The sequence below is a fragment of the Suricata suricatta genome, chromosome 2, assembly GCF_006229205.1.
Source record: "Suricata suricatta isolate VVHF042 chromosome 2, meerkat_22Aug2017_6uvM2_HiC, whole genome shotgun sequence".
NCBI classification, from domain to species: Eukaryota; Metazoa; Chordata; class Mammalia; order Carnivora; family Herpestidae; genus Suricata; species Suricata suricatta.
This window is the reverse complement of record NC_043701.1, coordinates 162,115,015-162,142,237: the sequence shown is the minus strand read 5'-3', so window position 1 is coordinate 162,142,237 and position 27,223 is coordinate 162,115,015. Positions and strand designations below refer to the sequence as shown.

General features: G+C 38.5%; 1 protein-coding gene across 1 annotated transcript in view; it reads left to right on the top strand.

The window, feature by feature from the left end:
• The window catches only part of CFAP43 (cilia and flagella associated protein 43), a 111,501-nt gene that overhangs the window by 58,993 nt on the left and 25,285 nt on the right, over positions 1–27,223 (top strand). Inside the window, exons 20-27 of the mRNA XM_029932533.1 lie at positions 14,176–14,301; positions 18,221–18,325; positions 19,550–19,666; positions 20,568–20,798; positions 22,852–23,058; positions 25,155–25,244; positions 25,534–25,614; positions 26,436–26,561. Coding sequence (XP_029788393.1) covers positions 14,176–14,301; positions 18,221–18,325; positions 19,550–19,666; positions 20,568–20,798; positions 22,852–23,058; positions 25,155–25,244; positions 25,534–25,614; positions 26,436–26,561 — 1,083 coding nt within the window. The remainder of the gene's footprint in view (positions 1–14,175; positions 14,302–18,220; positions 18,326–19,549; positions 19,667–20,567; positions 20,799–22,851; positions 23,059–25,154; positions 25,245–25,533; positions 25,615–26,435; positions 26,562–27,223) is intronic.

The window sequence follows — 27,223 nt, the reverse complement described above, 5'->3', positions numbered from 1 at the left end:
TATATATAATTTAATTTTTATTTATTTTTGAGAGAAAAAGACAGTGTGAGTGAGGGAGAGGTGGAGAGAGAGGGAGACACAGAATCTGAAATAAGTTCCAGGCTTTGAGCTATTAGCACAGAGCCCAGCACAGGGCTTGAACTCAGGAATGCTGAGATCATGATTAGAGCCAGAGTCAGATGCTCAACCAACTGAGCCACCCAGGCACCCCATAATTTATAAAAATTTGTAATATAAATCTTATATGTAATATGCAGTATATAAGTATAATATTTACATGTAAATAATATATATCTATTCAATTTAAAAAATTTTTAGTTACATACAGTGCGATATTAGTTTCAGGAGTAGAATTCAGTGATTCACCACTTACATACAACACCCAGTGCTCATCACAAGTGCCCTCCTTTGTACCCATCACTGTCTAGTCCATTTCCCACGCACCTGCCTCCATCAACCCATAGTTACTTCCCTCTCTTCTCTTTTTTCTTCCCTTCCCATATGTTCATCTGTTTTGTTCCCCCCTCCCAGGAATGTGACCTTTATTTATTTTTTTATATAATTTTATTTATGTATGTATGTATGTATTTATTTACATCCAAGTTACTTAGCATATGGCACAATAATGATTTCAGGAGTAGATTCCAGTGATTCATCCCCTATGTATAACACCCAGTGCCCATTCCAACAAGTATCTTCATTAAAGCCTTTACCCATTTAGCCCATCCTCTTACGTACAATTCCTCCAGCAACCCTCAGTTTTTTCTCTGTATTTAGGAGTCTCATATGTTTTGCTCCTTTCCTTGATTTTATATTCTTTTTACTTCCATTCCCTTATGTTCATATGTTTTGTATCTTAAATTTCTGATATGAATGAAGTTATATGATATTTTTCTTCTCTGACTAATTTTGTTTAATGTAACACACTCTAGTTCCATCCACGTAGTTGCAAATGGCAAGATTTCATTCTTTTTGATTGCCAAGTAATACTCCACTGTATATATATATATACCATATCACCTTTATCCATTCATCTGTTGATGGACATTTAGGCTCTTTCCATACTTTGGCTATTGTCAATAGTGGTGCTGTAAACATTGGGGTGCATGTGTCTCTTTGAAAAGAAAACCTGTATCCTATGGATAAATACCTAATAGTGCAATTGCTGGGTCATAGGGTAGTTCTTTTTTTAATTTTTTGAAGAACCTTCAAACTGTTTTCCAGATTAGCTGCACCAGTTTGCATTCCCACCAGCCATGGAAAAGAGATCCTCTTTCTCCACATCCTCACCAACATCTTTTGTTGCCTGAGTTGTTAATGTTAGCCATTCTGACAGGTGTGAAGTGGTATCCCAGTGTAGTTTTGATTTGTATTTCCCTAATTATGAGTGATGTTGAGCATTTTTTCATGTGTAGGTTGGCCATCTGGATTTCTTCTTTGGAGAAGTGTCTATTCATGTTTTTTGCCCATTTCTTCACTGGATTATTTGTTTTTTGGGTGTTGAGTTTCACAAGTTTGTTATAGATTTTGGATACTAACCCTTTATCTGATATGTCATTTTCAAATATCTTCTCCCATTCCATTGGTTGCCTTTTAGTTTTGCTGATTGTTTCCTTCATTGTGCAGAAGCTTTTTATTTTGATGAGATCCCAATAGTTCATTTTTGCTTTTGTTTTTCTTGCTTCCAGAGATGTGTTGAGTAAGAAGTTGCTGAGGCTGAGGTCAAAGAAGTTTTTGCCTACTTTCTTCTTTAGGATTTTGATGGCTTCCTGCCTTACATTTAGGTCTTTCATCCATATTGAGTTTATTTTGTGTATGGTGTAACACAGTGGTCCAGGTTCCTTTTTCTGTACATCACTATCCAGTTTTCTGAGCACCATTTGCTGAAGAAATTGTCATTATTCCATTGGATATTCTTTCCTGCTTTGTCAAAGATTAGTTGGCCATATATTTGTGGGTCCACTTCTGGGTTCTCTAATGTGTTCCATTGATCTGAATGTCTGTTTTTGTGCCAACATACTATCTTGATGATTACTACATCTTGAAGTCTGGGATTGTGATGCCTCCAGCTTTGGTTTTCAGGATTGCTTTGGCTATTCCAGGTCTTCTTCTGGTTCCATACACATTTTAGGTTGGTTTGTTCTAGCTCTGTAAAGAATACTGGTGTTATTTTGATAGGGATTGCATTGAACATGTAGAATGCTTTGGGTAGTATCAACATTTTAACAATATTTGTTCTTCCAATCCATGAGCATGGAATATTTTTCCATTTTGTTGTGTCACCTTCAATTTCTTTCATAAGCTTTCTATAGTTTTAAGTGTATAGATTTTTCACCTCTTTGGTTAGGTTTATTCCTAGGTATTTATGGTTCTTGGAGCAGTTGTAAATGGGATCAATTCCTTGATTTCTCTTTCTGCTGCTTCATTATTGGCATATAGGAATGCAACTGATATCTTTGCATTGATTTTATACCCTGAGACTGCTAAATTCATGGATCAGTTCTAGCAGGTTTTCGGTGGAATCTTTTGGGTTTTCCATATACAGTATCATGTCTTCTGCAAAGAGTGAAAGTTTGACTTCCTCTTGGCCGATTTGGATGCCTTTTATTCCTTTGTGTTGTCTGATTTCTGAGGCTAGGACTTCCAATACTATGTTGAATAACAGTGGTGAGAGTGCACATCCCTGTTGTATTCCTGACTTTAAGGGGAAAGCTCTCAGTTTTTCCCCATTGAGGGATATTAGCAGTGGGTCTTACATATGTGGCTTTTATGATCTTGAGGTATGATTCTTCTATCCCTACTTTTTTGAGGGTTTTTATCAAGAAACAATGCTATATTTTGTCAAATGCTTTCTCTGCATCTATTGAGAGGATCATGTGGTTCTTGACCTTTCTTTATTGGTGTGATATATCACGTTGATTGTTTTGCAGATATTGAACCAGCCCTGCATCCCAGGTACAAATCCCACTTGGGCATGGTAAATAATTCTTTTAATGTATTGAACCCAGTTGACTGGTATCTTTTTGAGGATTTTTTCATCCATGTTCATCATGGAAATTGGTTTGTAGTTATCCTTTTTAGTGGGGTCTTTGTTTAGTTTTGGAATCAAGGTGATGCTGGCTTCATAGAAAGAGTTTGGAAGTTTTCCTTCCATTTCTTTTTTTTTTGGAACAGCTTCAAAAGAATAGTATTAAGTCTTTAAATGTTTGGTAGAATTCCCCTGGAAAGCTATCCAGCCATGGATTCTTGCTTTTTGGGAGATTTTTGATTACTAACTTGATTTCTTTACTGGTCTCAGTTTACTGTTCAAATTTTCTGGGTTTTTTTTTCTGTTTCAGTTTTGGTAGTTTATATGTTTCTAGGAATTTGTCTATTTCTTCCAGAGTGCCCATTTATTGGCATATAATTGCTCATAATATTCTTTTATTATTCTTTATATTTTATCAGTGTTAGTTATGATCTCTCTTCTTTCATTCTTGATTTTATTTATTTGGATCCTTTCCTTTTTCTTTTTGATCAAACTGGCTATGGGTTTATCAATTTTGTTAATTCTTTCAAAGAACCAGCTCTCCGCTTCATTGATCTACTGCTTTTGTATTTTGATAGCATTGATTTCTGCTGTAATTTTTATTACCTCCCCTCTTGTGGTGGTTTGGGGTTTTATTTGCTGTTGTTTTTCCAGCTCTTTAAGGTGTAAGGTTAGGTTGTGTATCTGGGAACTTTCTTCCTTCTTTAGGAAGGCCTAGATTGCTATATACTTCCCTCTCATGACTGTTTTTGCTGAATCCCAGACGTTTTGGGCTGTGGTGTTATCATTTTCATTGGCTTTCATGTACTTCTTAATTTCCTCTTTAAATTCTTGGTTAGCCCATTCATTCTTTTGTAGGATGTTCTTTACTCTCCAAGTATTTGTTGTTTTTCCAAATTTTTTCTTGTGGTTGATTTTGTTTCATAGCATTGTGGTCTGAAAATAGGCCCGGTATGATCTCAATCTTTTTGTACTTGTTGAAGGCTGATTTATGTTCTAGTATGTGGTGTATTCTGGAGAATATTCCATGTGTACTCAAGAAGAATATATATTCTGCTTTAGGATGAAATGTTCTGAATATATCTGTTAAGTCCATCTGGTCCAGTGTGTCCTTCAAAGCCATTGTTTCCTTGTTGATTTTCTATTTAGATGATCTGTCCATTACTGTAAGTGAGGGGTTGAAGTCCCCTACTATTATGGTATTATTATCAATGAGTTTCTTTATGTTTGGATTAATTGATTTATATATTTGGGTGCTTTCAAAGCATAAATGTTTACAATTGTTAGATCTTTTTGGTGGATAGACCCTCTAATTATGATATAATGCCCTTCTTCATCTTCTTTTACAATCTTTATTTTAAAATCTAGATTGTCTGATATAAGTATGCCTACTCTGGCTTTCTTTTGGTGACCATTAGTGTGATGGTTCTCCATCCCCTTACTTTCACTCTGAAGGTATCTTTAGGTTTAAAATGGATCTCTTGTAAACAGCATATAGATGAATCTTGTTTCTTATCCATTCTGTTACCCTATGTCTTTTGGTTGGAATGTTTGGTCGTTGACATTTTAGAGTAAGTACTGAAAGATATGAATTATTGCCATTATGTTGCCTGTAGTGTTGGAGTGTCTGGTCGTGGTCTCTGGTCCTTTCTAGTCTTTGTTGCTTTGGGGATTTTTTGTTTTGTTTCATCTTTTCTCCCTTCAGAGAGTCCCCCTTAAAATTTCTTGCAGGGTTAGTTTAGTAGTCAGAAACTTTGTTTTTGTTTTTGTCTGGGAAACTTTTTCTCTTTACTTCTATTTTGAATGACAGCCTTGCTGGATAAAGAATTCTTGGCTGCATATTTTTCTGAGTTAGAACATTGAATATATCCCGCCACTCCTTTCTGGCCTGCCACATTTCTGTGGATAGGTCTGCTGCAAACCTGATATCTCTTCACTTGTAGGTTAAGGACTTTTTTCCCTTGCTGCTTTCATGATTCTTTCCTTACCTGAGTATTTTGTGAATTTTACTGTGATATGCCTTACTGATTGTTGGTTTTTGTGGAATTTAATCAGAGTTCTCTGTGCTTCCTGGATTTTGATTTCTGTGTCTTTCCCCAGGTTGGGAAAGTTTTCTGCTATGACTTACTCCCATAAACCTTCTACTCTTTTTTCTCTCTCTTCATTTTCTGGGACCTCTATGATTCAGAAGTTATTCCTTTTAATGAGTCACTGAGTTCTCTAATTCTTATACCATGATCTTTTGCCTTAGTTTCCTTCTTTTTTTCTGCTTCATAATTCTCCATAAGTTTGTCCTCTATATTACTGATTCACTGCTCTGCTTCATCCATCCTTGCCACCAGGGCAACCATTCAAGATTGCTTCTTAGTTATAGAATTTTTAATTTCATCCTGGTTAGATTTTACTTCTTTTATCTCCACAGAAAAGGATTCTTTCTAGCTAGTATTCTTATCATGATTCTAAATTATGGTTCAGACATCTTGCTTGTATCTGTGTTAAGTCCCTGGCTGTCATTTCTTCCCATTCTTTCTTTTGGGGTGAATCCCTTTGTTTCATCATTTTGAAGGAAGAAAAAGAATTAATTAAATAAGTAAATAAAAATTTGAAAATTAAAAACAACACAAAAAATAAAAGGATGCTAGATCATAGGTGTGTTTTGGTCTGGGTGTTGAAAGAAGCTTGATAGAATGGAGAAAAAAGGGAAAGAAAAGAAAAGAAAAAATCAAAAACGTTTGAAAGTTAAAGAAGTGAATACAATAACATAGGAAGAATGAGATGATGAAAGTAAAATAGAATTTAAAAATTTTACAGAAAAGTAAAAACTATAGTAGAATAAAATTAAAGACAAATCTTTTTTATAAAAATTAAAATTAAAATAACTTTTTTCTCCTTCTGTATTCAAGAATAAGAAAAGGAAAAGGAAAAGAATTGAATAGATGCACCAGTGAAAAGAATGAAATATTGAAATGACTTCCAGTTTTCCCCTAGAAGTCAACCTATGAAGCACTTTATAGTCTGTAAACTAAGCAGGCAGAGAGACATGTGGTGTTCCTCAAGAGCATGGTTGGCCCAGTCAGATGGGGCTTGGTGTAATGGCTCTGTTCTTCACTAGATGGCACTGCTTAGTTTACTGAGATGGATATAGTGGTATGTGTACACATGTACGCGCATGCATGGAAGGGGTGAAAATGGCACCACCCAGCGACCCAGTATCTAGTATCAGAACTCTATGCTCTCACCAAGGGGTAATCAAGCACCCCTCCTTTGTCTCCAGCTTCTGTCCACTTCCCGCTTCTATAATGTCCATGACCAAGCTGTCAGCCTGCCAGGCGGTACCTCCCTTGTGAGTTTTATCTCAGATGGGGCTGTGTTTCCAAACCCCTCACTTCTGAGGGCCCTGCAGCTTTGACCCTCTCAGACCCAATGGATGTGGTCTCATCCAGCAGGGATACGTTTGCATGACTGTGCTACTGCAGATGCCCAGAGACTGCAGCTACGTGCCAGCCTGCCCCAGAAAAAGTTTATGCAATCATGTAGCAGCAGCGTTTCAGGAATTATGGCAAATCACAGAACACATCTGGTGGGAGGCTTCACCCTTAACATACTTGTTCCAACACCAGCTAACATGGCTGTTCTCCGGGGTCCACTGGGACCTTTGCCTCTGAGGAGGCTACACAGCCTTACCAATGTCCTCCTGGCTGGGGAACCACCTTCCCCCATGTGGCCCAAGGACCCCTCAGACCTCACTGTCTGCTCCTGGGGATTCACCCTTCCCACCAGAGCTCCACCGCATATCAAGCTGTGGAGTTTCAGACTCTGCACTCCCATGTTTATAGTGTCTTATTGGTATTTAAACCCTCTCCTTTCTCCTTTCTCCCTGTCTTGTTCAATCCCTTGCAGGTGTTTCTATTCTTTCTCTTTTCTCCAGCTGCTTCTGGGGAGTTCTTTTCCTGTACTCTCCCCCTCTCTCTGTGTCCTCTCTCCACAAGCAAAAACAGCTCCCTACCCTATGGCCTTCTTCATCTCTTGCTATAGTCTTTGTTTTAAAATCTAGTTTGTTACTGGCCATTTGTAGCAACGTGGATGGAACTCGAGGATATTATGCTAAGTGAAATAAGTCAGGCAGAGAAAGACAGATACCATGTGTTTTCACCCATATGTGGATCAGGAGAAACTTAACAGAGTTAAGGAAGGGGAAGGGGAAAAAAACAGTTATGGAGAGGGAGGGAGGTAAATCATATGAGACCCTTAGATACTGAAAACAAACTGATGGTTGATGGGGGGTGGGGAAGAGAGGAAAATGGGTGATGGGCATGGAGGAGGGCACTTGTTGGGATGCACTAGGTATTATATGAAAACCAACTTAATAGTAAACTATATTTTTTAAAAAGTAAATAAAAAATATAAAATCTAATTTGTTGACCTAGGGTGGGTCAGTCTGTTGAGCGTCCAACTTTGGCTCAGGTCATTACCTTGCTGTTAATAGGTTTGAGCCCCATGTTAGGCTCTGTGCTAACAGCTAGGAACCTGGAGTCTGCTTCAGATTCTGTCTCTCCCTCTGTCTCTTTCCCGCTCATGCTCTGTTTCTCTCTCAAAACTAAATAAACATTAAAAAATATTTTTTAAACCTAGTTTGTTTAGGGAAGTTGTAGTGTAAAATGAGTTTGTATAATTTTCTCATTACAGGGGCACCTGGGTGGCTCACTCGATTGAGTGTCTGACTTAGGCTCAGGTCATGATCTCATGATTTGTGGGTTCAAGCCCCACGTGGGGCTTTGTGCTGACAGCTAGCTCAGAGCCTGGAGCCTGCTTCAGATTCTGTACCTCCCTCTCTCTCTGACCCTCCCCTGCTTGCACTGTCTCTCTCTGTCTCTCATAAAAACAAAAATATAAAAATTTTTTCTCATTACATTTATATCTAAATTTTGTAGGTTTTTTAAAATTTCTGTGAATGGAATGTTTTTCTTTTACATTTTCTAATTTGTTACTACTAGTATATATGAATACTACTGATTTTATCTTTTATATGTGACTACCTTGCTGAATTCTGTTTTTAGTTCTGCTTTTTGTCAATTGATTCCCTCAGATTGTCTAGGTAAATTATCATATCTTCTGAAAACCATGTCTCTTATCAAGTTTTATACTTCATTTCTTTTTCTTGTCTTATGTCAGGGCTTCTAATATAATAGTGGCCATAAGAATAGACATGCTTGTCTTCTTCCTGACCTTCCTTAATGGGAAAGGTTCTAACTTTTCAGTGTGATACTTGTCTCAGCGTCTGCTAGATATCCTTTTTCACAAGTTAAAAAATTCCTTTCTATCCCTTGTTACCTAAGAGTTTTTACTGTGAATTTTATTGTGAAGTTTATTGAATGCCTTGTGTTCCTCTGATAGATATTGGTCATTTTAAGTAGTACACAGATTCCGTTTCCTAATATTTCATTTAGGATTTCTGTAGCTCAGTTTGTATGTAGGATTTTTATATCTCTATCCATAAATAATATTGTTTTCTTGTACTTTCTTCATCTCATATATCAAGGTTATACTAGCCTTGTAAAGTGATTTGAGTAGTTTTCTACTTTTTTCCATGCTCTAGAACAGCTTGTATAAAGTGGGATTCTCCTTTAAGTTTGGGTTAAAAAAAGAAACAAAGAATTCACACACACATATAAAACCATCTGGGCCTAATTTCTCTTACAGGAGTTGATTCCTTTCTTTGTTTCAAGTTTTTCTACAGTCATTAGTCTTATCAGGTTTTCTATTTCAAGTATAGATTTGATAAATTATATTTTCTTAGAAAATTGTTCATCACACCTAGATTTAAAAGTATATTACATATGTTTATATAATAGTCTAATTTCAAGTCTCTTCTGATTTTTCAGTTATAGATCTCTCTTTTTTCCTAATTATATATTTTTGCCTTTGATCTTTTTTGTTGATCATACTTTATAACAGTGTTTCCATTTTATTAATATGGTACAGTTTTTATTGACAACTATTACTATAAGAGAACAATATATATAATTTTATACCTACAAATTTGACCAGTTTAGGGTTTTAGCAATTTATAATTTTATTTGTTTTTCCCTGCTTCCTTTAGGGTTGTTTTCCTCATTTTGTTACTTTTTTTTTAGTTGAAACTTGGTTTATTTCCTATTTTCCAATGTGCATGAAAGGCTGTAAATATACCTCTTAGTACCACTTTGACTATATTGCACTGGTTTTGATAAGTAATTTTCTCATTTTTCCTGAGTTGTAAACATTATAATTTCATTTTGAACACATCAACCAAAGGGTTTCTTAGAGGACTGTATTCATTTGTCTGTTTTCAATTTTCAGATTGCCTTGTATATTATTATAGATTGTTTTGTGTATCTTTTCTTTGCTAACTTTGAAATTTATTTCACTGTGGTCAGTAAATACACTTTGTTGTGATTGTCCTTGTACTCTTGTACACAGTCACTTCTTGTTACTGTTCTGTGTGTGTTTGTAAAGAACATAGTATTCTCTGTGCCTTTTTGGTGGGGGAGTGGAGTAGGGGGAGGTACAGTGTTCTTTAAATTCTTATTAGATCAATCTAGTTGTGTCAAGTTCTTCATATCCATATTTATGTTTTTGCTGTTTGAGCTTTATTATCTAGGATATGATTAGCAATTTGCCAATTTATCCTTCCTATTAAAAAGTTTAGATAGATAGAATTTACAAAAAATAATCCAGCTATATAGTGATCAGACAAAAGAAAGTTGGAAATAAAGGACTGGAAAAAGATACATAGTAAGTGCTAACAAAAAGAAGTATAGCAAAATAATGAATATAAGAAATAAAAGAGTGAGAACATTAAGAGACAAAGATAAGTATTTCATATGGACAAAAATAATAATTTATTGAGGAGATCTGTGAGAGACTATTGAATGCTGAGAATGAACTGAGGGTTGTGGGGGAGGGGGGAGGGGGGAAGACAGGTGGTGGTGATGGTGGAGGGCACTTGAGGGGAAGAGCACTGGGTGTTGTATGGAAAACAATTTGACAATAAAATATTATGGAAAAAAAAAAGAATAGAGAACCAGAATTGGACCCACCAACATATGGCCAACTAATCTTTGACAAGGCAGGAAAGAGTATCCAATGGAAAAAAGACAGTCTCTTTAGCAAATGGTGCTATTAGAACTGGACAGCACCTATAAGAAACTTTTAGCTACAGAGAACAAACTGTTTTCCAGAACTGGAAGGTACTATGCTGAGTGAAATAAGTCAGTCAGAGGACAGATATCATGTGGATCTTGAGAAACTTAACAGAAGACCATTGGGGAAGAGAAAGGGAAAAATAGTTACAAAACAGAGAGGTAGGGAAGAAAACTATAAGAGACTTTTAGCTACAGAGAACAAACAGGGTGGAAGGCGGGGGGTAGGGGTGAGGGGAAAATGGGTGATGGGCATTGAGGAGGGCACTTGTTGGGATGAGCACTGGGTGTTGTAAGTGATAAACCACAGGAATCTACCCCCAAATCCAAGGGCACACTTTAGTCACTGTATGGTAGCCAATTTGACAATAAATTATATTTTAAGAAAAATAAATAAAATATCTATTCCCAACATCAACAAAAATTATTCCTGCCATTTTATTTTTTGTTTTCTATTTAACATATTTTTAACTTACTTCTTTTTCCTTCCTTCTGTCTTTGGGTTGCTCACATAGGTTTTTTTTTTTACTATTGTTCTCTTTTTTTTCTTTACTGTTTTGGGGGTCATAATTCTATTTCCATTTTAAAAATTCTAACCCGCATGCTTGGCCTTCTATTTTTCTACCTCACCTGGTGCCTCCGTAGTCAGTGGGAGAGCACTGACATCACCTGGAATCTTAACCCCATCCTGAATGTGCTGAATCGGAATCTGTTCTTTAACGTGATTCAGAGGCACATTAAAACTGGAGAAGCTCTGGTTTAGTGTGTATCATGCCATGTCCATCCCCCAGATAACACCCCCAGTATGTTTTTGTTGTTACTTTTAGTTTTTCAGCTCCCTGTGTTTCCCTCACATTCTCTCAATGATATAATTTGGAATTATAGCTCTGAATTGCTAGTTTAAAAAACTCCCAAAGACATGTAAATCTTATTTAGACTTAAGTCTTTCTACCCATCTTCCTCTAGCATTAGTACATCCTTAATAATCCTTTCAGAGGTGTGGATATTGGTGAACTTTCTGAGCCCCCGACTGTCTATAAATGACTCTATTTTAACCTCACAGTTCAATGATGGTTTGATGACACAGAATTAGAGGTTCAAGGTTTTTCTTCCCCTCAAAAATTTGATCCAAAACTTTGATCCATTGTGTTCTTGCATCCAGTGTTGCTGATGTAAGACTGATTATTTCATGATATTCTTTTCCCCATTGGAAATGTTTTAGATTTGGTGCTTTAGTTTCACAGCATTTCTGGTCAACACTTGTCAGGCCCTTTCAGTCTTCAGTATTCATGCTGTATTGTGTTTTTGAAAATTCTCCCTTGTTATTTCCTTAAACACTGTGGCCGCCATTCTCTTTATTCTCCCCTCTTCTGAAGTTATATTAGTTGTAGATCCTTCTAGATATATCATATGGTGCCTTCACTTTTTTCAGACTTCCTGTATCGTTATTTTGTTGGTTACACCCTAGGAGAATTTTTAACTGATTCTCACAGCAGATCATTGGTTATCTTCCACTGTGTCCGTCTTGCTATTCAACCCACCTATTGAATTATTTTTGTTTCAAAGATGAAACTTAAAAGATCAACCTTTTAAGTTCTGTAATCTCTTGATTCTTTTTATGAGACACAATATTTTGTATCCCTCACTACTATGAAATTCTACTCTTGCTTAATTAACTTCCTTTCTTTGTGTAACAAGTCTTCTGTTTATTGAATGTATTGTCTCCTTTCAATGGTCTTGTTCCCCAAATATTGGTGATATATTATTATTTTTAATATTGCATGTTCATCTTTAAAGTTGACATGCCCCATTATAATTCCACTCTACCAGTTGAACCTGGTTGGGAAGAGGTGCAGTAGATCTGACTTCAGCAAATGTATTGGTCTGTTTTCAGTAAAATGAGAAGGATTGAGTGGTGTTAGAAGATGTCTTGGCCACCTGTGGCAGGGGGAGATGTTCTTTAATTCCTTCTAGCCACTGACACACTCCTTGTCATTGCCCTACCTCTCCCACCCAATATTCATTCCATTTTTCTCTACCTGGTGGCAAACACCCCTGGTACTACTGCTGGGCCCCCAGGAGTTTTATCAAATGGTGGTACATATACATGCAGATTCTATCCACCACCTATTTCTGATGTAGTACCCCCAACCATTCACTCTGCCAGTTACTTCTGGGTTATTCCATGCTTCTATATCTGGTGTAGCTTCTACATTTTGTTAAATATTGTCTTGTGGACACGTGGGGCTATCATGTATCATTTAGATCCATCTGATTTTCATCTTTCAGAAATTACAGTTTCTGTGCTACTGAAAGATTATTTTTTTATCTTAATTTTAGTAATGGATTTATCTATTTATCATACACTTCTTTTTTCTTAGTTTTATGGACTGAGGCAGGAAAGGATGATTGTAAAGTCCATTCTCAGTCAACCATTTTGAAATTGAAGTCCTCAATTTTTCTATGATATTTTCTGATTTTTATTGATTTGTAAGAGCTCTTTATATATTGAAGATATTAATATTTTGTCATCCATGTTGCAGTATGTGTTGTTTGGACCTGACTTTTCTGAAGTTATAAACTTTTTTTTAATTAGAATTTTCTTCATGTTTATTTGCTTATTTGAGCAAGAGAGATAAACAGATCATGAGCAGAGGAGGGACAAGAGAGAAGAGAATCCCAACTGGGTTCTGCACTCTCAGCACAGAACTGATGCAGGGCTCAAACGCATGAACCCTGAAATCATGACCTGAGCCAAAATAAAGAGTCAGGCACTTAACTGACTGAGCCTCCCAGGCTTCCCTAAAGTTATAAACTTTTAAAGATAATTTTTATTTTGGGAATGTTCAAATATATATAAAAGGAGAGAGAATAATAAAACAATAAATCCAATGGCCAATATTGTTTCATCTATGTTCTCACCCATTATCCCCTCTCCTGATGATTTTTTTAATGTTTATTCATTTTTTTTAATGTTTTATTTATTTTAGAGAGCGAGAGAGAGAGAGACACAGCATGAGCAGGGGAGGGTCAGAAAGAGAGAGAGACACAGAATTCAAAGACAGGCTCCAGGCTGAGCTGTCAGCACAGAGTCTGATATGGCGCTCAAACCCACGAACCACGAGATCATGACCTGAGCGGAAGCTGGACGCTCAGCAGACTGAGCCACCCAGGCACCCCATGTTTATTCATTTTTGAGATTCATTTTGAGAGCATAAGCAGGAGAGTGGCAGAGAGAAAGGAAGACAGAGGACTCAAAGCAGGCTCTACCCTGACAGCAGCAAGCCTGATGCAGGGCTTGCACTCACAAACCATGAGACTCTGACCTGAGCCAAAATCGGACGCTCAACTGACTAAGCCACCCAGGTGCCCTCTCCTGATCATTTTGAAGTAAATCCTAGATATTACATCATTTCATCTTTAATTATTTAAGTAGGTACCTCTAAAAGATTAGAATTCTTAAAAACACATAACCACGATATCATCAGCACATCTAAATATCAGTAATTCCTTAATTTCATTCAATTAAGTGATGAATTTACACATTTTTGTTGTTTTTAGATGAATGAGGGTTAACCCCGAGAACTTAAATGACTGTAACCTAATGTTATACTTAATAGTTACATTTAGATAAATAAGACATCTCTTTTTTACTGACTGCTGTCTAAAGAGACTCAGAAAAGCATGTCTAGGGGTGCCTGGGTGGCTCAGTCAGTTAAGTATCCAACTTTGGCTCAGGTCATGATCAGGTCCATGAGTTCAAGCCCCACATCGGGCTCTGTGCTGACAGCTGGAAGCCTGGAACCTGCTTCAGATTCTGTGTCTCCCTCTCTCTCTGCCCCTCCCCTACTCATGCTGTCTCTCTCTGTCTCTCAAAAATAAATAAATGTTTAAAAAAAAAAAAAAAGAAAAGCATGTCTATAAAGTTTAATTCTTGTCACCATTCTTTCTTATCTGAAAATTCAGGTTCTGACTATGATGGAAGAAAATGAAGCAGTAGGCAATATTGCAAAATTGGAGCAAAAGGAATTTGGCCTGGATCTTGAAGAACTGGAAAAGCTGCACAAGGAAAATGAGGAAGAAGTGGCAAAGGTATGGAAAAACATAATTTAGGCACCATAAAGAAACATAAGGAAAGAAGTAAAAAAGAAAATGTAAAAGGAGAATTTTTCTAGGATAATGTGCATAAAACAAAAACTTTCCCAGCACAATGTGAAGAAAGCAAACCTAGCGCATGTAAATGGAATGAGTCAGAGAATTATTAAATTTGGGAGTTAGGGGAAAGAAGAGCAACTGGGCCAGGCCCGCATCTGATATTTGTCCCTCTTTTCCTGACATTCATTCCAGCCATCTCCCACGATATGTGTGAACGTTTTTTGAAATCCTCTCAGCCACCTTATGCTAACTTTGGACCTTCTGGTTTAGTAAGCCCTTTCTTAATTGGAGCTGAAACACTTCTCCCTTTACTCAATGATTCTTCCACCCTATGAGCATCATCTACTCAGTGGCCACTCTGAAAACAGAGAAGATTAGCACTTACCGTGTTCCCTCTGTATCTTGTCTAAGCTAGCTGTCCCATCTCCTATGGCCGTCATATGATGTAGCTTCAATAGCTTCATCGTATGTTATGCATTTTTCCTCTGATTTCATTATATTTAAGTATGGCATCCACAAAAGAATTCCAATTCTTTTTTGTCCAGTTTAGAAAAGAGCATAAACTGAAACCTCCATTTTTCTAGATACTCTACTTCTATTAATACAGCCTTTGCATCTCTTTGTATCACATTTCATTGTTTACTCATATGGGTTTTATTTTAGGTAAAAGTCCTAATTGTGTTTTACAGAGAATGTTCTCTTTTTTTTTTTTTAAGTTTTTACTTATTTATTTTGAAAAAGAGAGAGCAAGCAAGCATGCATGAGCAAGGGAGCAGCTGAGGAGAGAGAGGGAGACAGAGAATCCCAAGCAGACCCTATGCTGTCAGTGTGGAGCCCAGTGCAAGGCTCAATCCCACAGACCATGAGATCATGACCTGAGCCAAAATCAAGAGTTGAGCACTCAATTGACTTAGCCATTCAGGTGCCCCTACACAGAATGTTCTTAAGCGACCTCTTTCTCCATCTGCACAGTACATTTAATTTTTTGAGTGTGCAAGTATAAAAAACTTTCTTTCTGAAGAAGAGAAGAAAATGTTGCTGTATGTAACGACATTTGAGTGGATTATAGTTGGTTAAACAACTATAGCAAAAAGAGGCTGATAATTTGATGCCTCTAGGAGGGAGGTTTCCAATCATGTGCTCTAGGACCCTCTCCTGTTATGACTGGGGTAAAGATACAGAAATAAGGCATATTTGTCAAATTAGTGAATTATGTAAGGCTGGGAATGAGAGGAAATGTATTGGATAACAGAATCAAGACCAAGAGAACCTCACAGACTGAATCAAAGAGGTAAAATTCATCCATTCATGCATTCATCCCTTCTTTCTTTCTGCAACATGTATTGAACACCTGCTAAGTGCCAGGCACTATTGTTGGTGCCAGGAATACAGTGCCTATGAGAGATAGGTCCTGCCCACATGGCACTAATCTAGTGGAGAAGACAGACCATACACAAATCTCTCTATATTGTACAATGGAAGCAAATCTGTGATAGATATGGGCCATCTGCTTCTGTGGTCAAAGAAGACCACTTTAAATTTCTTTTTAATTAACGTTTTTTATTTATTTTTGAGAGACAGAGAGAGCCAGCACAAGCAGGGGAGGGTCAGAGAGAGAGGGAGACACAGAATCCGAAGCAGGCTCCAGGCTCCGAGCTAGCTGTCAGCACAGAGCCAACACGGAGCTCGAACCCATGAATTGTGGGATCATGACCTGAGCTGAAGCTGGACGCTTAACCGACTGAGCCACCCAGACACCCCAAAGAAGACTACTTTAAAAGGAACAAAAAGAGAGAAGGAGCTAGCTATGCAAAGAGCTGGGGGAAGAGAATGTCAGGCAAAAGAAGCAGCATGAACAGAGGCCCTGAGACAGAAATGGCTTGGATTACTCCAGGAACAACACGGCCAGAAAAGCAGTAGCACAGTGGAAGGAGAGAGCTTCCTGGAATGAGGTGGGGGCAGAGACCACCTCTGAAGACCTTGTACATCATTGTAAAGAATTGGGCTTTTCTTACACTCAATAGAACCCTGTTAGAAATGATCCCAATTTCTTATTATAACAAAGAGACACTAATTTAGGGGCTTTTGGGATGTTATTTATTTTGATGGCTGCAACCATCCAAAAAAGGTAGGGTTTTTTTTTGTTTCCCTGACTTGAGGAAACTAAGGATATGGACCTAGAATTACTCGGCCTCTCTGTAATGTGTTTGGGTCAGGTGCCTACCCCATCCTCATTGTTGCTTCTCTCTCCAAGCTAATGTGTGACCACTCGGCCCCACGAACTTGCCCCTCTGGTCTGCTGACCTGCAGATCACTGAGGAGCCCACCTTGATTGCCCCTCACCCCATGCCTCTGCTCCAGATGATCCTTGCTGCTTATCAAATTCCTGCATATTCCTCCAGAAGCCTCCTTGATTCTTTGAGGCCATCTTTGGTGCAGAGAAAGGCTCTTCACATGCTCATTTCCCCAGTAGTATTACTTTTTTTTTTTTTTTTTAGCTCTGGGCTTTGAAGAAAGATTGGCCCCAGATTAGATGTGATAGTGGAACCAGATGATCCAGCACAGAAGAGTGTTAGCAGATGGCATCATAAACCCAGGAGGCTTTCAACACGTTTGGGAACAGAATACGAGTCCCTGGGAAAAGTTAGTGCTACCTACCAGTCAGGGATCCCAGTCCTGAAGGGAACAGGCTGCTAGTTAGCCCCATCCAAGATCTCCACAATAGGGAAAAGACCAAAGCCCAGTAATGACAACCTGGACATGGAATTAGGGACTGAGTCTGGAGGGGTTGATCAAATAGCCTCAGCAGTGGGGAGTATAGAATGGGGTGGGCTGGGAATCAGGCAGGTTCGGACAACTGATAGGTCCAAACAGCTGTTTATGTAAGCAAAAAATAATTTAAAATTGTATTAGCCATTAACTCAGTGGATAGGAAAGAAATAAAATGCAAATTAAACAAAGCCTTTGATCACACAATGAATAAAATAAACACAAATGAATGAACAAGACATATTCTAATCTGGGGGATGTTATTCTTAGCTAGTTTGCTGATAATTCTGCCAACACAGCTAAATGCAAAAGAGGTTCTGAAGAGGATCCTAAGGACTAAAGATTGTTGGTCCTCACTCTCATGTTAGATCTTTTAGCAAATTCCATTAAAACAAGAATATTTAATCACTTAAGTGTTACGCAGCTGTCTGACTTAAGCAGATAAAACTAATTGAGTTAGGGTATGTTTCTAAATGAGAAAAGATCAAACATATGATCCCCAAGAATAATCGAGCATTTACTTATGGTGGATATAAAAAATAGAAGAATTAAGTGACCCCAAGACAGAGGTCACACACTGGTCCTTCAATTATGCATTGAAAAGAAGTAAGGCAGCATTTAGATACCTGGTTGTTTCATTAAAAATACACATTTTCAAGCTTCTCTAATAAAACAGGAAGACTCGGAACAGTGGGTTTGCTTTCCAGCTCTGTACCAACCTGCCAGTTCTGTGATAGTGTGCATTTTAGCTCTCCAGCCCACCGTGACCATGCACACATCCTCACACCTTCCTGGCTCACATTTAGGACCTACCCACCTTTCGAAGTATTTGTGTTGATGCCCTGGTCCTCAAGGAAAGGAATTCTAAGCTTCCAGACTAAACTCTAGGAAAGGCTCTTGAGACAGGAAAGTGTTCCTCCCAAAGGGCATCTGAGCACAGGGCAGCTCAGAATGTTGGGGAAAGATGTTCCAATGCTACCATTAAATGTGTAGGCACAACTGATTAGTGAATTTACGGTTCATATTCTTTTTTTTAAGAGGCCACCTTGTCATGTGTATTTTTTCCCCTTCATCTATGTTCTTCAAGATAAGAAAGGATGTGGAGATGCATAACCTAGCCAAGGCCTATTTGGCTGATATTATTAAAGAAGAATGCTGGAATGCGATGGCTGTGAAAGGTCGAGCTCTTAAGGTAACGGATAGAACTCCAGGCACAACACCTTAGCCAATGAGAATTCTCATTGATAGTCTCATGGCAGAAAAATATTTTAAATAATTCTAAGAAAATGCATGCATAGAAAAGAGCATGCCTTGCCCTTCCAGATTCCACCTGGCCGCACCACTTTCTCTCGTCTCGTTCTTCCATCTCTGCTTGGTCCCTGTGCTCCTCCAAACCAGCAGCTCTGAAGATTTTCTGCCTTCCCTCTATGAGCTACCTGCATCCGGTCTTATTACCAATCTGTTTCAAAAGGCTACTTCACTCACGTTCCACACCGATGGAAAACTAGACATAATATTGTCCACAGTTCTACCTGCACCTCCTAAAGTTCTGGTTTTTGTGCTTTTTCATTGAGATTCCTCCCAACACAATCTCCCTCTTTGTGTAGGGTGACCGAAAGTCCCAGTTTATCCCTGTGGTCCTAGAGTAACTATTAAGAACACTCTTCTCATATCAAATATACTCCCTCATTTGGGTAACGAAATATATGATCACCCTACATATTTGTGGCTGAGTATTGCTGTTAAACAGGATTTCCCAAGAGTGGCACATTTGGGGCTAGATAATTCTGTGTTATAGAGGCTGTCCTATGAATTATAGGATGCTTTGGCCTTTCTCTAGTAGGCCCCAGTAGCATCCAAAACTCCCACTAGTGAAAATCAAATGTAGCTCCAGACATTGCTAAATGTCCCTGGGGGGCTGGGGAGGAGGGGGACAGAGTAAGCAAAATCACTCCTGTTTGAGAACCACTGCTTAGAAATAAATCCTTCATTGAAGCATAGTATTTCTACCCAAGGTTTACACCAATACTAATGATCTACATTGTTGTATTTTTTTTAATGTTTATTTTTAGAGAGAGAGAGAATGAGAATGCAATCAGGGGAAGTACAGAGCAAGAGGGAGACAGAATCCCAAGCGGTCTCTGAGCTGTCAGCACAGAGCCCCATGTGAAGCTGGATCTTAGGAACCCTGAGATCAAGAGTTGGCCACTAAACCACTCAGGCACCCTATGTTGTCTTATTTTAAAGAAAGCTTCTACTGTCAATTTCACTCATGAAGATAACCTTGAATTAATTTTAATCAGGGATAACATCTCTCACTCCAGTTGTGTGTATACAATTATACACACAAATTAATTATTTTATATATACCTATACATACAATTAATTTATTTTATCCTGGTTTTTTTTTTCCAAGTGCTTTCACATGCCTTACGTGGTTGAGAACTTCCCAATGAAAGAACGCACGAATGAAGAGTTGAAAGAATTGAAGAGAGTTGTGCAGCAAAGGAAGATTGAAGCGGAGTGTCTTAAAGTACAATTTTAAATATATATGTGTTTATATAAGTCATGTGTTTTATTTTAGGGTCACCATATGGATCTGAGTTAGGATACAATTTAAGATAAGTTCAGATCTTGTTTATATTTTCATTCCCTGTTAATTTGTAGACTATATTCTAATAAATATAAGAGCTAAATCCACACAATAAGTCAAAAAGCCTATATTCCTATACAGTACTGGATAGCTCTTAAATAGAGGATATACTTTTTTAAAAATGAGATTTGGGGTTTTGTTCTTGTTCTGGTCAGAAGTTGTCTTCATCCACCCTGCTTTTTTTATTGTCTCTTATAAGGAGAGATTATATTTTTAAGTAATTGGCCAAAGATGCAGTAGTATCTACTTTGGTAGCATTGTGGTTTTCCCAGAGCAATTCCAGCTTTTTGTTTGTTTTCAAGCCACAGTCTCTATCAGACTACTAAAAACACATGGCCCTGTCAGTGCAGTGAGAGCCAGAACCTGGCATCCATTCTTTTTCTGAAATGTAAAATGAAGGCATACTTAATTCTTCTTAACCTACACTCGCCAGTCCTATGGGAATAAGTGCCTTTGTAAATATGAAGAGAAGGTATAGTTTTTGTTTAGGTGCCAAAAATGACTCAAGATATTTGCAAGCAGCTGTCATCCTGACAGAAATGTAAATACTACATACTATCAAGGACAATGTTCACTCTTCTTACTTACCCACAATTTATCAGCTTTCAAGGCTTAACCCTCTTCTGCATCAGCTTCAGGATCTACCCATCACTTTGAATTCAGTTGTTGGCAAGACAATTTGACATCTAAGATGACTAAAAAAAATTAAGTTGTCACAAAATTGGCCTTTCAAGAATTCTTGTTATCACATAACTTCTGTGTCATTGTTTTCTATATTTAGCTACGGAAGCAAATTGTAGAGGCTCGGTCTGCAATTACCTCAGTTAAAAAGCATCATGAAGAGGAGGATGAAGAAGAGGAAGAGGACGACGTGGCAGTAAAAAATAGCAACTTGCCCAATTATTTGCTTGGCAGTCTGAGTACTGATTTTGGGGTACATCCTTCTCTGTTATCAAGCCAATTTGAACTTCATACCAGAGAGGAGAAAATTGACCAAATTATATTACTGAAAGTAGGTGAATTTTTCCTTATCCTCCAAAATCTCTAAAACTCCCCATGAGGTGTCTTGCAAAGGTTCAAATTGATATCTAATGCCGGGGTGCTTGGTGGCTCAGTCAGTTAACTGTCTGACTTTGGCTCAGGTCATCATCTCACAGTTTATGAGTTCCAGCTCCGCATCAGGCTCTGTGCTGATGGCTTGGAACCTGGAGCCTGCTTCAGATTCCCTTTCTCTCTGCCCCTTCCCCACTTGTGTTCTGTCTCTTTTTCTCTCTCTCAAAAATAAATGAACAAGAAAAACTTTTTTAAGAAATATAATGCCAATCAAAAGAGGTCTTTAAAGTACATAGAGAAATATCCAGATGGCTAGTGTGTCCATGTTCTTCAAACAGAACTTGTATTACAAGCATTGCTTTCATCTATTTGGACTGGGTTCTCTGATAACAGGTTTTCTGAACAACACCCTACACTGGCTGATACCACAGACAAACTATTCTTCTACTTAGATCTTCAGTAGTCTCAAAAGTAAAACAAGTCTTTTAATGCCATCTTCTAGGTAACTCAGGTGTCCATTAGAGAACCTCCTTGTAAGATCAAGATGTGATTGCTTATCTATCTATCCCTTTAACCTGGGGTAACACAATTCCCTCTCTAAGGTTTTCCTCTTCTGGAACTCAGGAATAAAGTACAGTATCCCACAAGCTCTAAACTTTTACTCCTTACTTTCTACCAAACCAGTCAGTCTCAGAACACATCTGTATATACCTACCAAAGGGCAATTTGATGCTGGAGATTGCACCAGTGTGGATAGTTTGAAATTTAATGATGGTCATTTCTATTCCTACAAGTCCCCCAGCCATATCTGCAATTTGAGTTCCAGCCTCCTACCATGATATTCTACTCTGTCTTCCTATTTTTTTTCTTCTCTTCCTCCAACCCCTGTAATTCTTATGCATTTGTACCCAAAATTGTTTAATTATCTCTTTTGTTGGTCAGCTTCTACTGACCTGTGCCCTCAGTGTCTCACCTTTCTGCTGTTTTATTAAGGCATTTTCCTACAAGAAGGTTAATTTCAGCCCAAGAGAAATTCTGGTTTTAGCTGTTAAGATCATTTTTCCACCTGCTTTGATAGTTTCATCTTCAGTAGGATAGATATACCGATTGAATTCTGATGGCAAAACAAAGGCTACTTTGAGTTGACCATCGTTCTTCTCACCAGCAGGGGTGGGGACAGTCCATTTGGACCCACTTCCACCTTGGCAGTGGACTGATCCAGCTAGTCAGCTTAGCTCCCCTTCCTGCCTGAGAATGACATGACCATACAGGGAGAGAATATTGTGTGTGGTTGTGCTCTTCTGGGAAATTCTCTGAACAACCTCTATAGGCCATCCTTTCCTTACCACATCTGCCCCCAAACAAGGTTTCAAAGAAAAGACATTTCACAATATAAATATCACATATTGCTTTTTAAACATTTTAGTATGGATTTTTCTTAGAACATATACAAAAGTTGGGAGAATAGCCCAGAGTCTCCCAGTACCCATCGTCTACTTGAGCATTTATCAACATACCTATACATTGAGTTACTGCTTACATTTCAGGAAGTAGAGTATGGTATAACAGTTACACCACTGCCTTAATCCTACCACTGCCACTGTGGATTATTCAACCAAGAAATGACTAAATATACTGTCTTTTAAAATGATTAACTTACTGGGACAACTGGGTAACTCAGTTGGTTGAGCATCTGACTTTGGCTCAGGTCATGATCTTATGGTTCATGGGTTTGAGCCCCAAGTTGGGCTCTGTGCTGACAGCTTAGAGCCTGGAGCCTGCTTCCAATTCTGTGTCTTCCTCTCTCTCCACCCCTCCCCTGCTAGAATTCTGTCTCTCTTTCTCTCTCAGAAATAAATAAAACATTAAAAACATTTTTAATAAATAAAAAAATTTTTTAAAGAATGATTAACTTACAATTTGTAAATTGACTTTGGCTGGAAAGTAAAAACGTGCAATCATGTTACCATATAACATGTTGATGTGTGCTCAGTATCATATTGCTATTTCAGGATGTCATTTATAAGGTGAAAACTGTTTTCAACAATGAGTTTGATGCTGCATATAAACAAAAAGAGTTTGAAATTGCACGAGTGAAGGAAAGAAATGAAAGGATTCAAGAAATTATTTCAGATCTGGACTTAGAAGAAGTGGTCTGGCAACCAGAATTTGATGATTGTGAGAAGCCAGAGAGAACCCTTGTTGTAGAAGACAAAGAGGTACTAGTTAGCTGTGTTATCCCTTCCCTTCTTTCTCACAACATTCCCCCACATTATTATTCATTTTCTTGTGCACACTACTGGAAGTAGGTAGCAGTCTTAGTCACAAGAAAAAAAAAAGTAGACATTGCTTCATCAATAATGAGAATTTCTTTTGCAAATCCTATGGAATCCAAGGAAGACTTGGACACCACGCTTAGAAAGAAGCAGGGACAAAAGGCTGGAACCTTGCGGGGAGTCAAGAAGTACCTTTTCTTTATCTCTTAGCTCACTTCTCTCTGAGTTTCACTTCCTCTAGCAGCTTCTTTATTCCTCCTCACTCAGGAAAACAACTGATCTCAACTAGAATCTCTTAGTCCCAATTCCACATTTGCCTAGGAAGAGGTTCCTGACCCAGCATAGGTCCAGTGCCTGTACCAAAGAAGGTTGGGTCACCCTGTGGGGGAGAGGCTGATGAAGCTCCAGGAATTATCTGGGTCATTAAGGCAATGATCAGAGGAACAGGGCTCACTGGTCAGCCTTCTTAAAAGGTGTTTGGACCGAAATGGTTACAAGTAAACAATTAAAATATGACTATATTTTATTTCTAAAAAGTAAGAAATGCTAGAAAATACTAAAAAAAAAATCCTTGCCCATATGAAATCAGCTGATTACTTTGGGACAAAAGGTAATAGTGTTGTTTAGAAATAATACTTATACAGCCCCTGTTAAAAGTCACATGCCATTTTAAGTGCCTTAAATAGATCGAGACTAATTTATCATTATAAGACCTTATATGGTAAGGTACTAATATTACCTCCTTTTTACAGGTGAGGAAAGTGAGGCACAGAGAGGTTAAGTAGTTTGACCACAGTTACAGAGCTAGTAAGTAGCAGAGTTGGAGTCCAAACACAAACCATTATCCTTCAGAGCACATCCTTACCTCTGAGGTCCACTGTACTTGTTTAAGGATGTCATTTCTTCCAGAACCAGACTCTTGCCATGTAAGCAAAGACTCTGGAGAATGGTGATAGCAAGGACCTCAGTGTGCTGCTCTCACCAAGGTCCTGCTGTGGGCAGTCTCTGTATGTGGATAATTAACCTCTTCTATAATCCCTTCTATATCAGGAGAGTAGCTTGTTACAAGCCAAACTTATTGTGTCCCTCCCCTGCTTCAACCCCTGCAGTGGTCGCTCATTTCACTTCAGGTAACATGGCCTTTCCTGACTGCCCACCTGACCCGCCATGCAGGTTGGTCGACGCAGGTCCTGAGGGAGGGAGAGAGAATTGGGGGGCAGGGGGCACAGAGAATGGAGGCAAGACAAGTCTCTGATCAAGCCTCGTTTATTGAGAGAACACACACATCTTTTAAAGGCAGAAAACGGGCAACTTGACGTAAGTCAGTTGCTAAGAAACAAGGGCAAGGATAAGAGAGAAACTAAAACTTGCAGTTTCAGCATAGCACAGTGCCTGGGAAACTGATAGGAAGGCCCAGTCTACAGGCCCTGAGCCTGGGAAATCGATAACATAGCTTTGTTGAGCTGGGAGTGATGACGCAGTTCTGCTGAGCTGGAAGTAACAATACAGCTCTGCTCTGCGGGCTGTTGATCTTGCAAGGTCAAGGCACATATCTCTTCTTCTGGCAGCTCTTCTGGTGTAAGGTACATCTCTTCTTCTCCGGCAGCTCCCGACACCCACCCCGGCCCCTTCCTCTTCAGCTGTTCTCACTACCTTGCTTTGGGCTAGCAGCCCTTGCATTCCCACGTCTCCTTGAATGCTCCAAGCTGTTGGCCTCTCAGAACCCCCATCCTGTAGGATTTAGCTTAGAGGACACTTCTCTGAACCCTCCTCCTGCCCCCCTCCTCTAAATCAGATCCCCGTTATAATCCCTTTAGTGGCAGAGAACAGCACTGAGAGCTAATAGAGAAGGAACGATCAATTCTCTCAAGCCTCTCATTCTAGATCTCATCTTTGTTCCAAGATAGGAAATAGGTTGTGAAATCTGGATGGTTCCTTTATCCTCCTGGTACCTTCTAACCTCTTCCCTGGTGTGTGAAAGGAAGGTTTGGTTTGAATTTTGTAAGAATAACAGCAGGAAACTCCATTTTCTCTTTCAGGTTACAGTTCACAGATTTGTTAATCCATGGCAAAAAGCCAAAACAGAATTGGCTGCGACCCGTGAAATGGAGCAACGGCTTCTGGCACAAGTATGCAATTTGGCTCAAACATACTCTAAGACCCCCTTTCCTTTAGGGATTCTTGTTCCTAATCTGGTTCAATAGTCTTGTATTCTACTGTAGAAACATATCAAGGCAATTTTCATGGTCAGAGATCACTGGAATCTCTGCGGCCTTCTTCTCTTCCCTCCATGCCACTTGCTACCCTCCGCAATTCTAAATGCAGTCATTCTAACATTAGGTGGGAGGCCACCTCTGGTGCCACCAGAGGCCCAGATCTCTGTCTCAGCTGCCCTCCTTGACCCCGGCTCTTTTCCAGGCCTCTGACGCAAGGAACCGAGCCCTGATGGACATGATGGGAGGAGTTCTGGAAGTCAAGAAGGAAGATATTTTGAAAATGGTGAGATTTCTAGACATTCTTATGGAAGGTGGAATGGAGTAGAGAGGGATACTTAAATTTAATCATTCTTGTTTATATTAACCCAAGTCTTAGATATTCTACAGCTGCAAATATTCAGTACCTCATAAACAAACCACATCAGGCAAAGAAATTTGAAACCCCAGGCTTGCCTTCCCAGATGACAAAGCAAACAAAAGAACAAAATAGCTGATCTCTATAGAAGGCAGGGATAACACTGCACCCATAATTCTCTGGATATACCAGGAGACATTCCATTTGACACCTACCATAGGTGTCCCTGAAATTCAGATGAAGTTCTAGCTATGAAGATATAAACATGTATCTCCAAACCTGTCACTTAACAATCTGTGTACATCCCAAATTGCCCACTCTCCCTCATGTCACAGAAAAATAGCTGTAACATTTTTTCATATCCTTTCATTAAAGTATTAGGTCATTGTCTTGCCAATGTGAAGAACTATATCTCTTTAAAGGTGTCTGTTTTTTTCTAATTTAGTTTAATTTGAGAGCAAGCAAGCATGTGCGTGTGCATGCACTCAAGCAGGGGAGAAGCAGAAAGAGAGAGAGAGAGAGAGAATATCCCAAGCAGGCTTCATGCTCAGCATAGATCCCAACGTGAGGCTCAATCCCACGACCCTGGGATCATGACCAGAGCTAAAATCAAGAGTCAGATGCTCAACCAACAGAGCCACCAGGTGCCCTAGGGCTCTTTATTTAAACTGTAATGGTAACACTAAACTTTCACTGTGCTGCTAAATTTATGTTTGAGCCACAGTATATCCTTTCCTTTATATCTTCAGGTGATTCCTCAACCTGCTTTCATGGCAAAACCTGATGCTGTATGGTCTGAAGAAGAGAGAAAACAATTTAAAGAGTATGAAAAGAAAGTTAAAGAGTTAAATGAAGAAAAAGATAAGTATAGAAAGGTCAGAAGAACAAAGAATTAATGTACCCCACCAAGGATTCACTTCAGTATCTTTCAAATTGAGTATTTTTTATTCCCTCAGTACCTTTATTACCTTCAGGATAATGTTTCAGCTTAAATTCTCAAGAGACTTTGGGAAAGTGGATAGAGATAAACTTAGAGTTAACACAACTTCAAACAAAAAGAACGTATTGCAATGACTGTTTTTTTTAAAAAGTTCTTATTGATTTCAACATTTCCCACATTATTACAATTCATTTGGCCTTACACTCATTCTTCAAATGTTTAGTGAACATCTATTATAGTACATTCTAGGCACTGCTCTCTATCTTCTACATCTGTTTCGGTTCAGTAATATTGTTGCTTGATTTGCTTTCAATCTCAAGGAAAGGACTTGACAAAATAATGACATAATCACATAGCAAATACTTTACAGTTCTAATTTGAGATACCTGCAATGCAGTTCTCCTATTTTTATCTCCTTGTGTCACCAAGAAACATTCCAACATTAAAATTGCTTACAATTATAATAGAGATATAAAAGCTGATGGTATACAACCAAATAAAAAATATTTATTCCTCTGTGAAGAAAGTAAAACCATGCCATCATTTGAGGCAGGACAGTTTGTCAGCTTTATAGTGGCTGTATCTCATGAACAACTT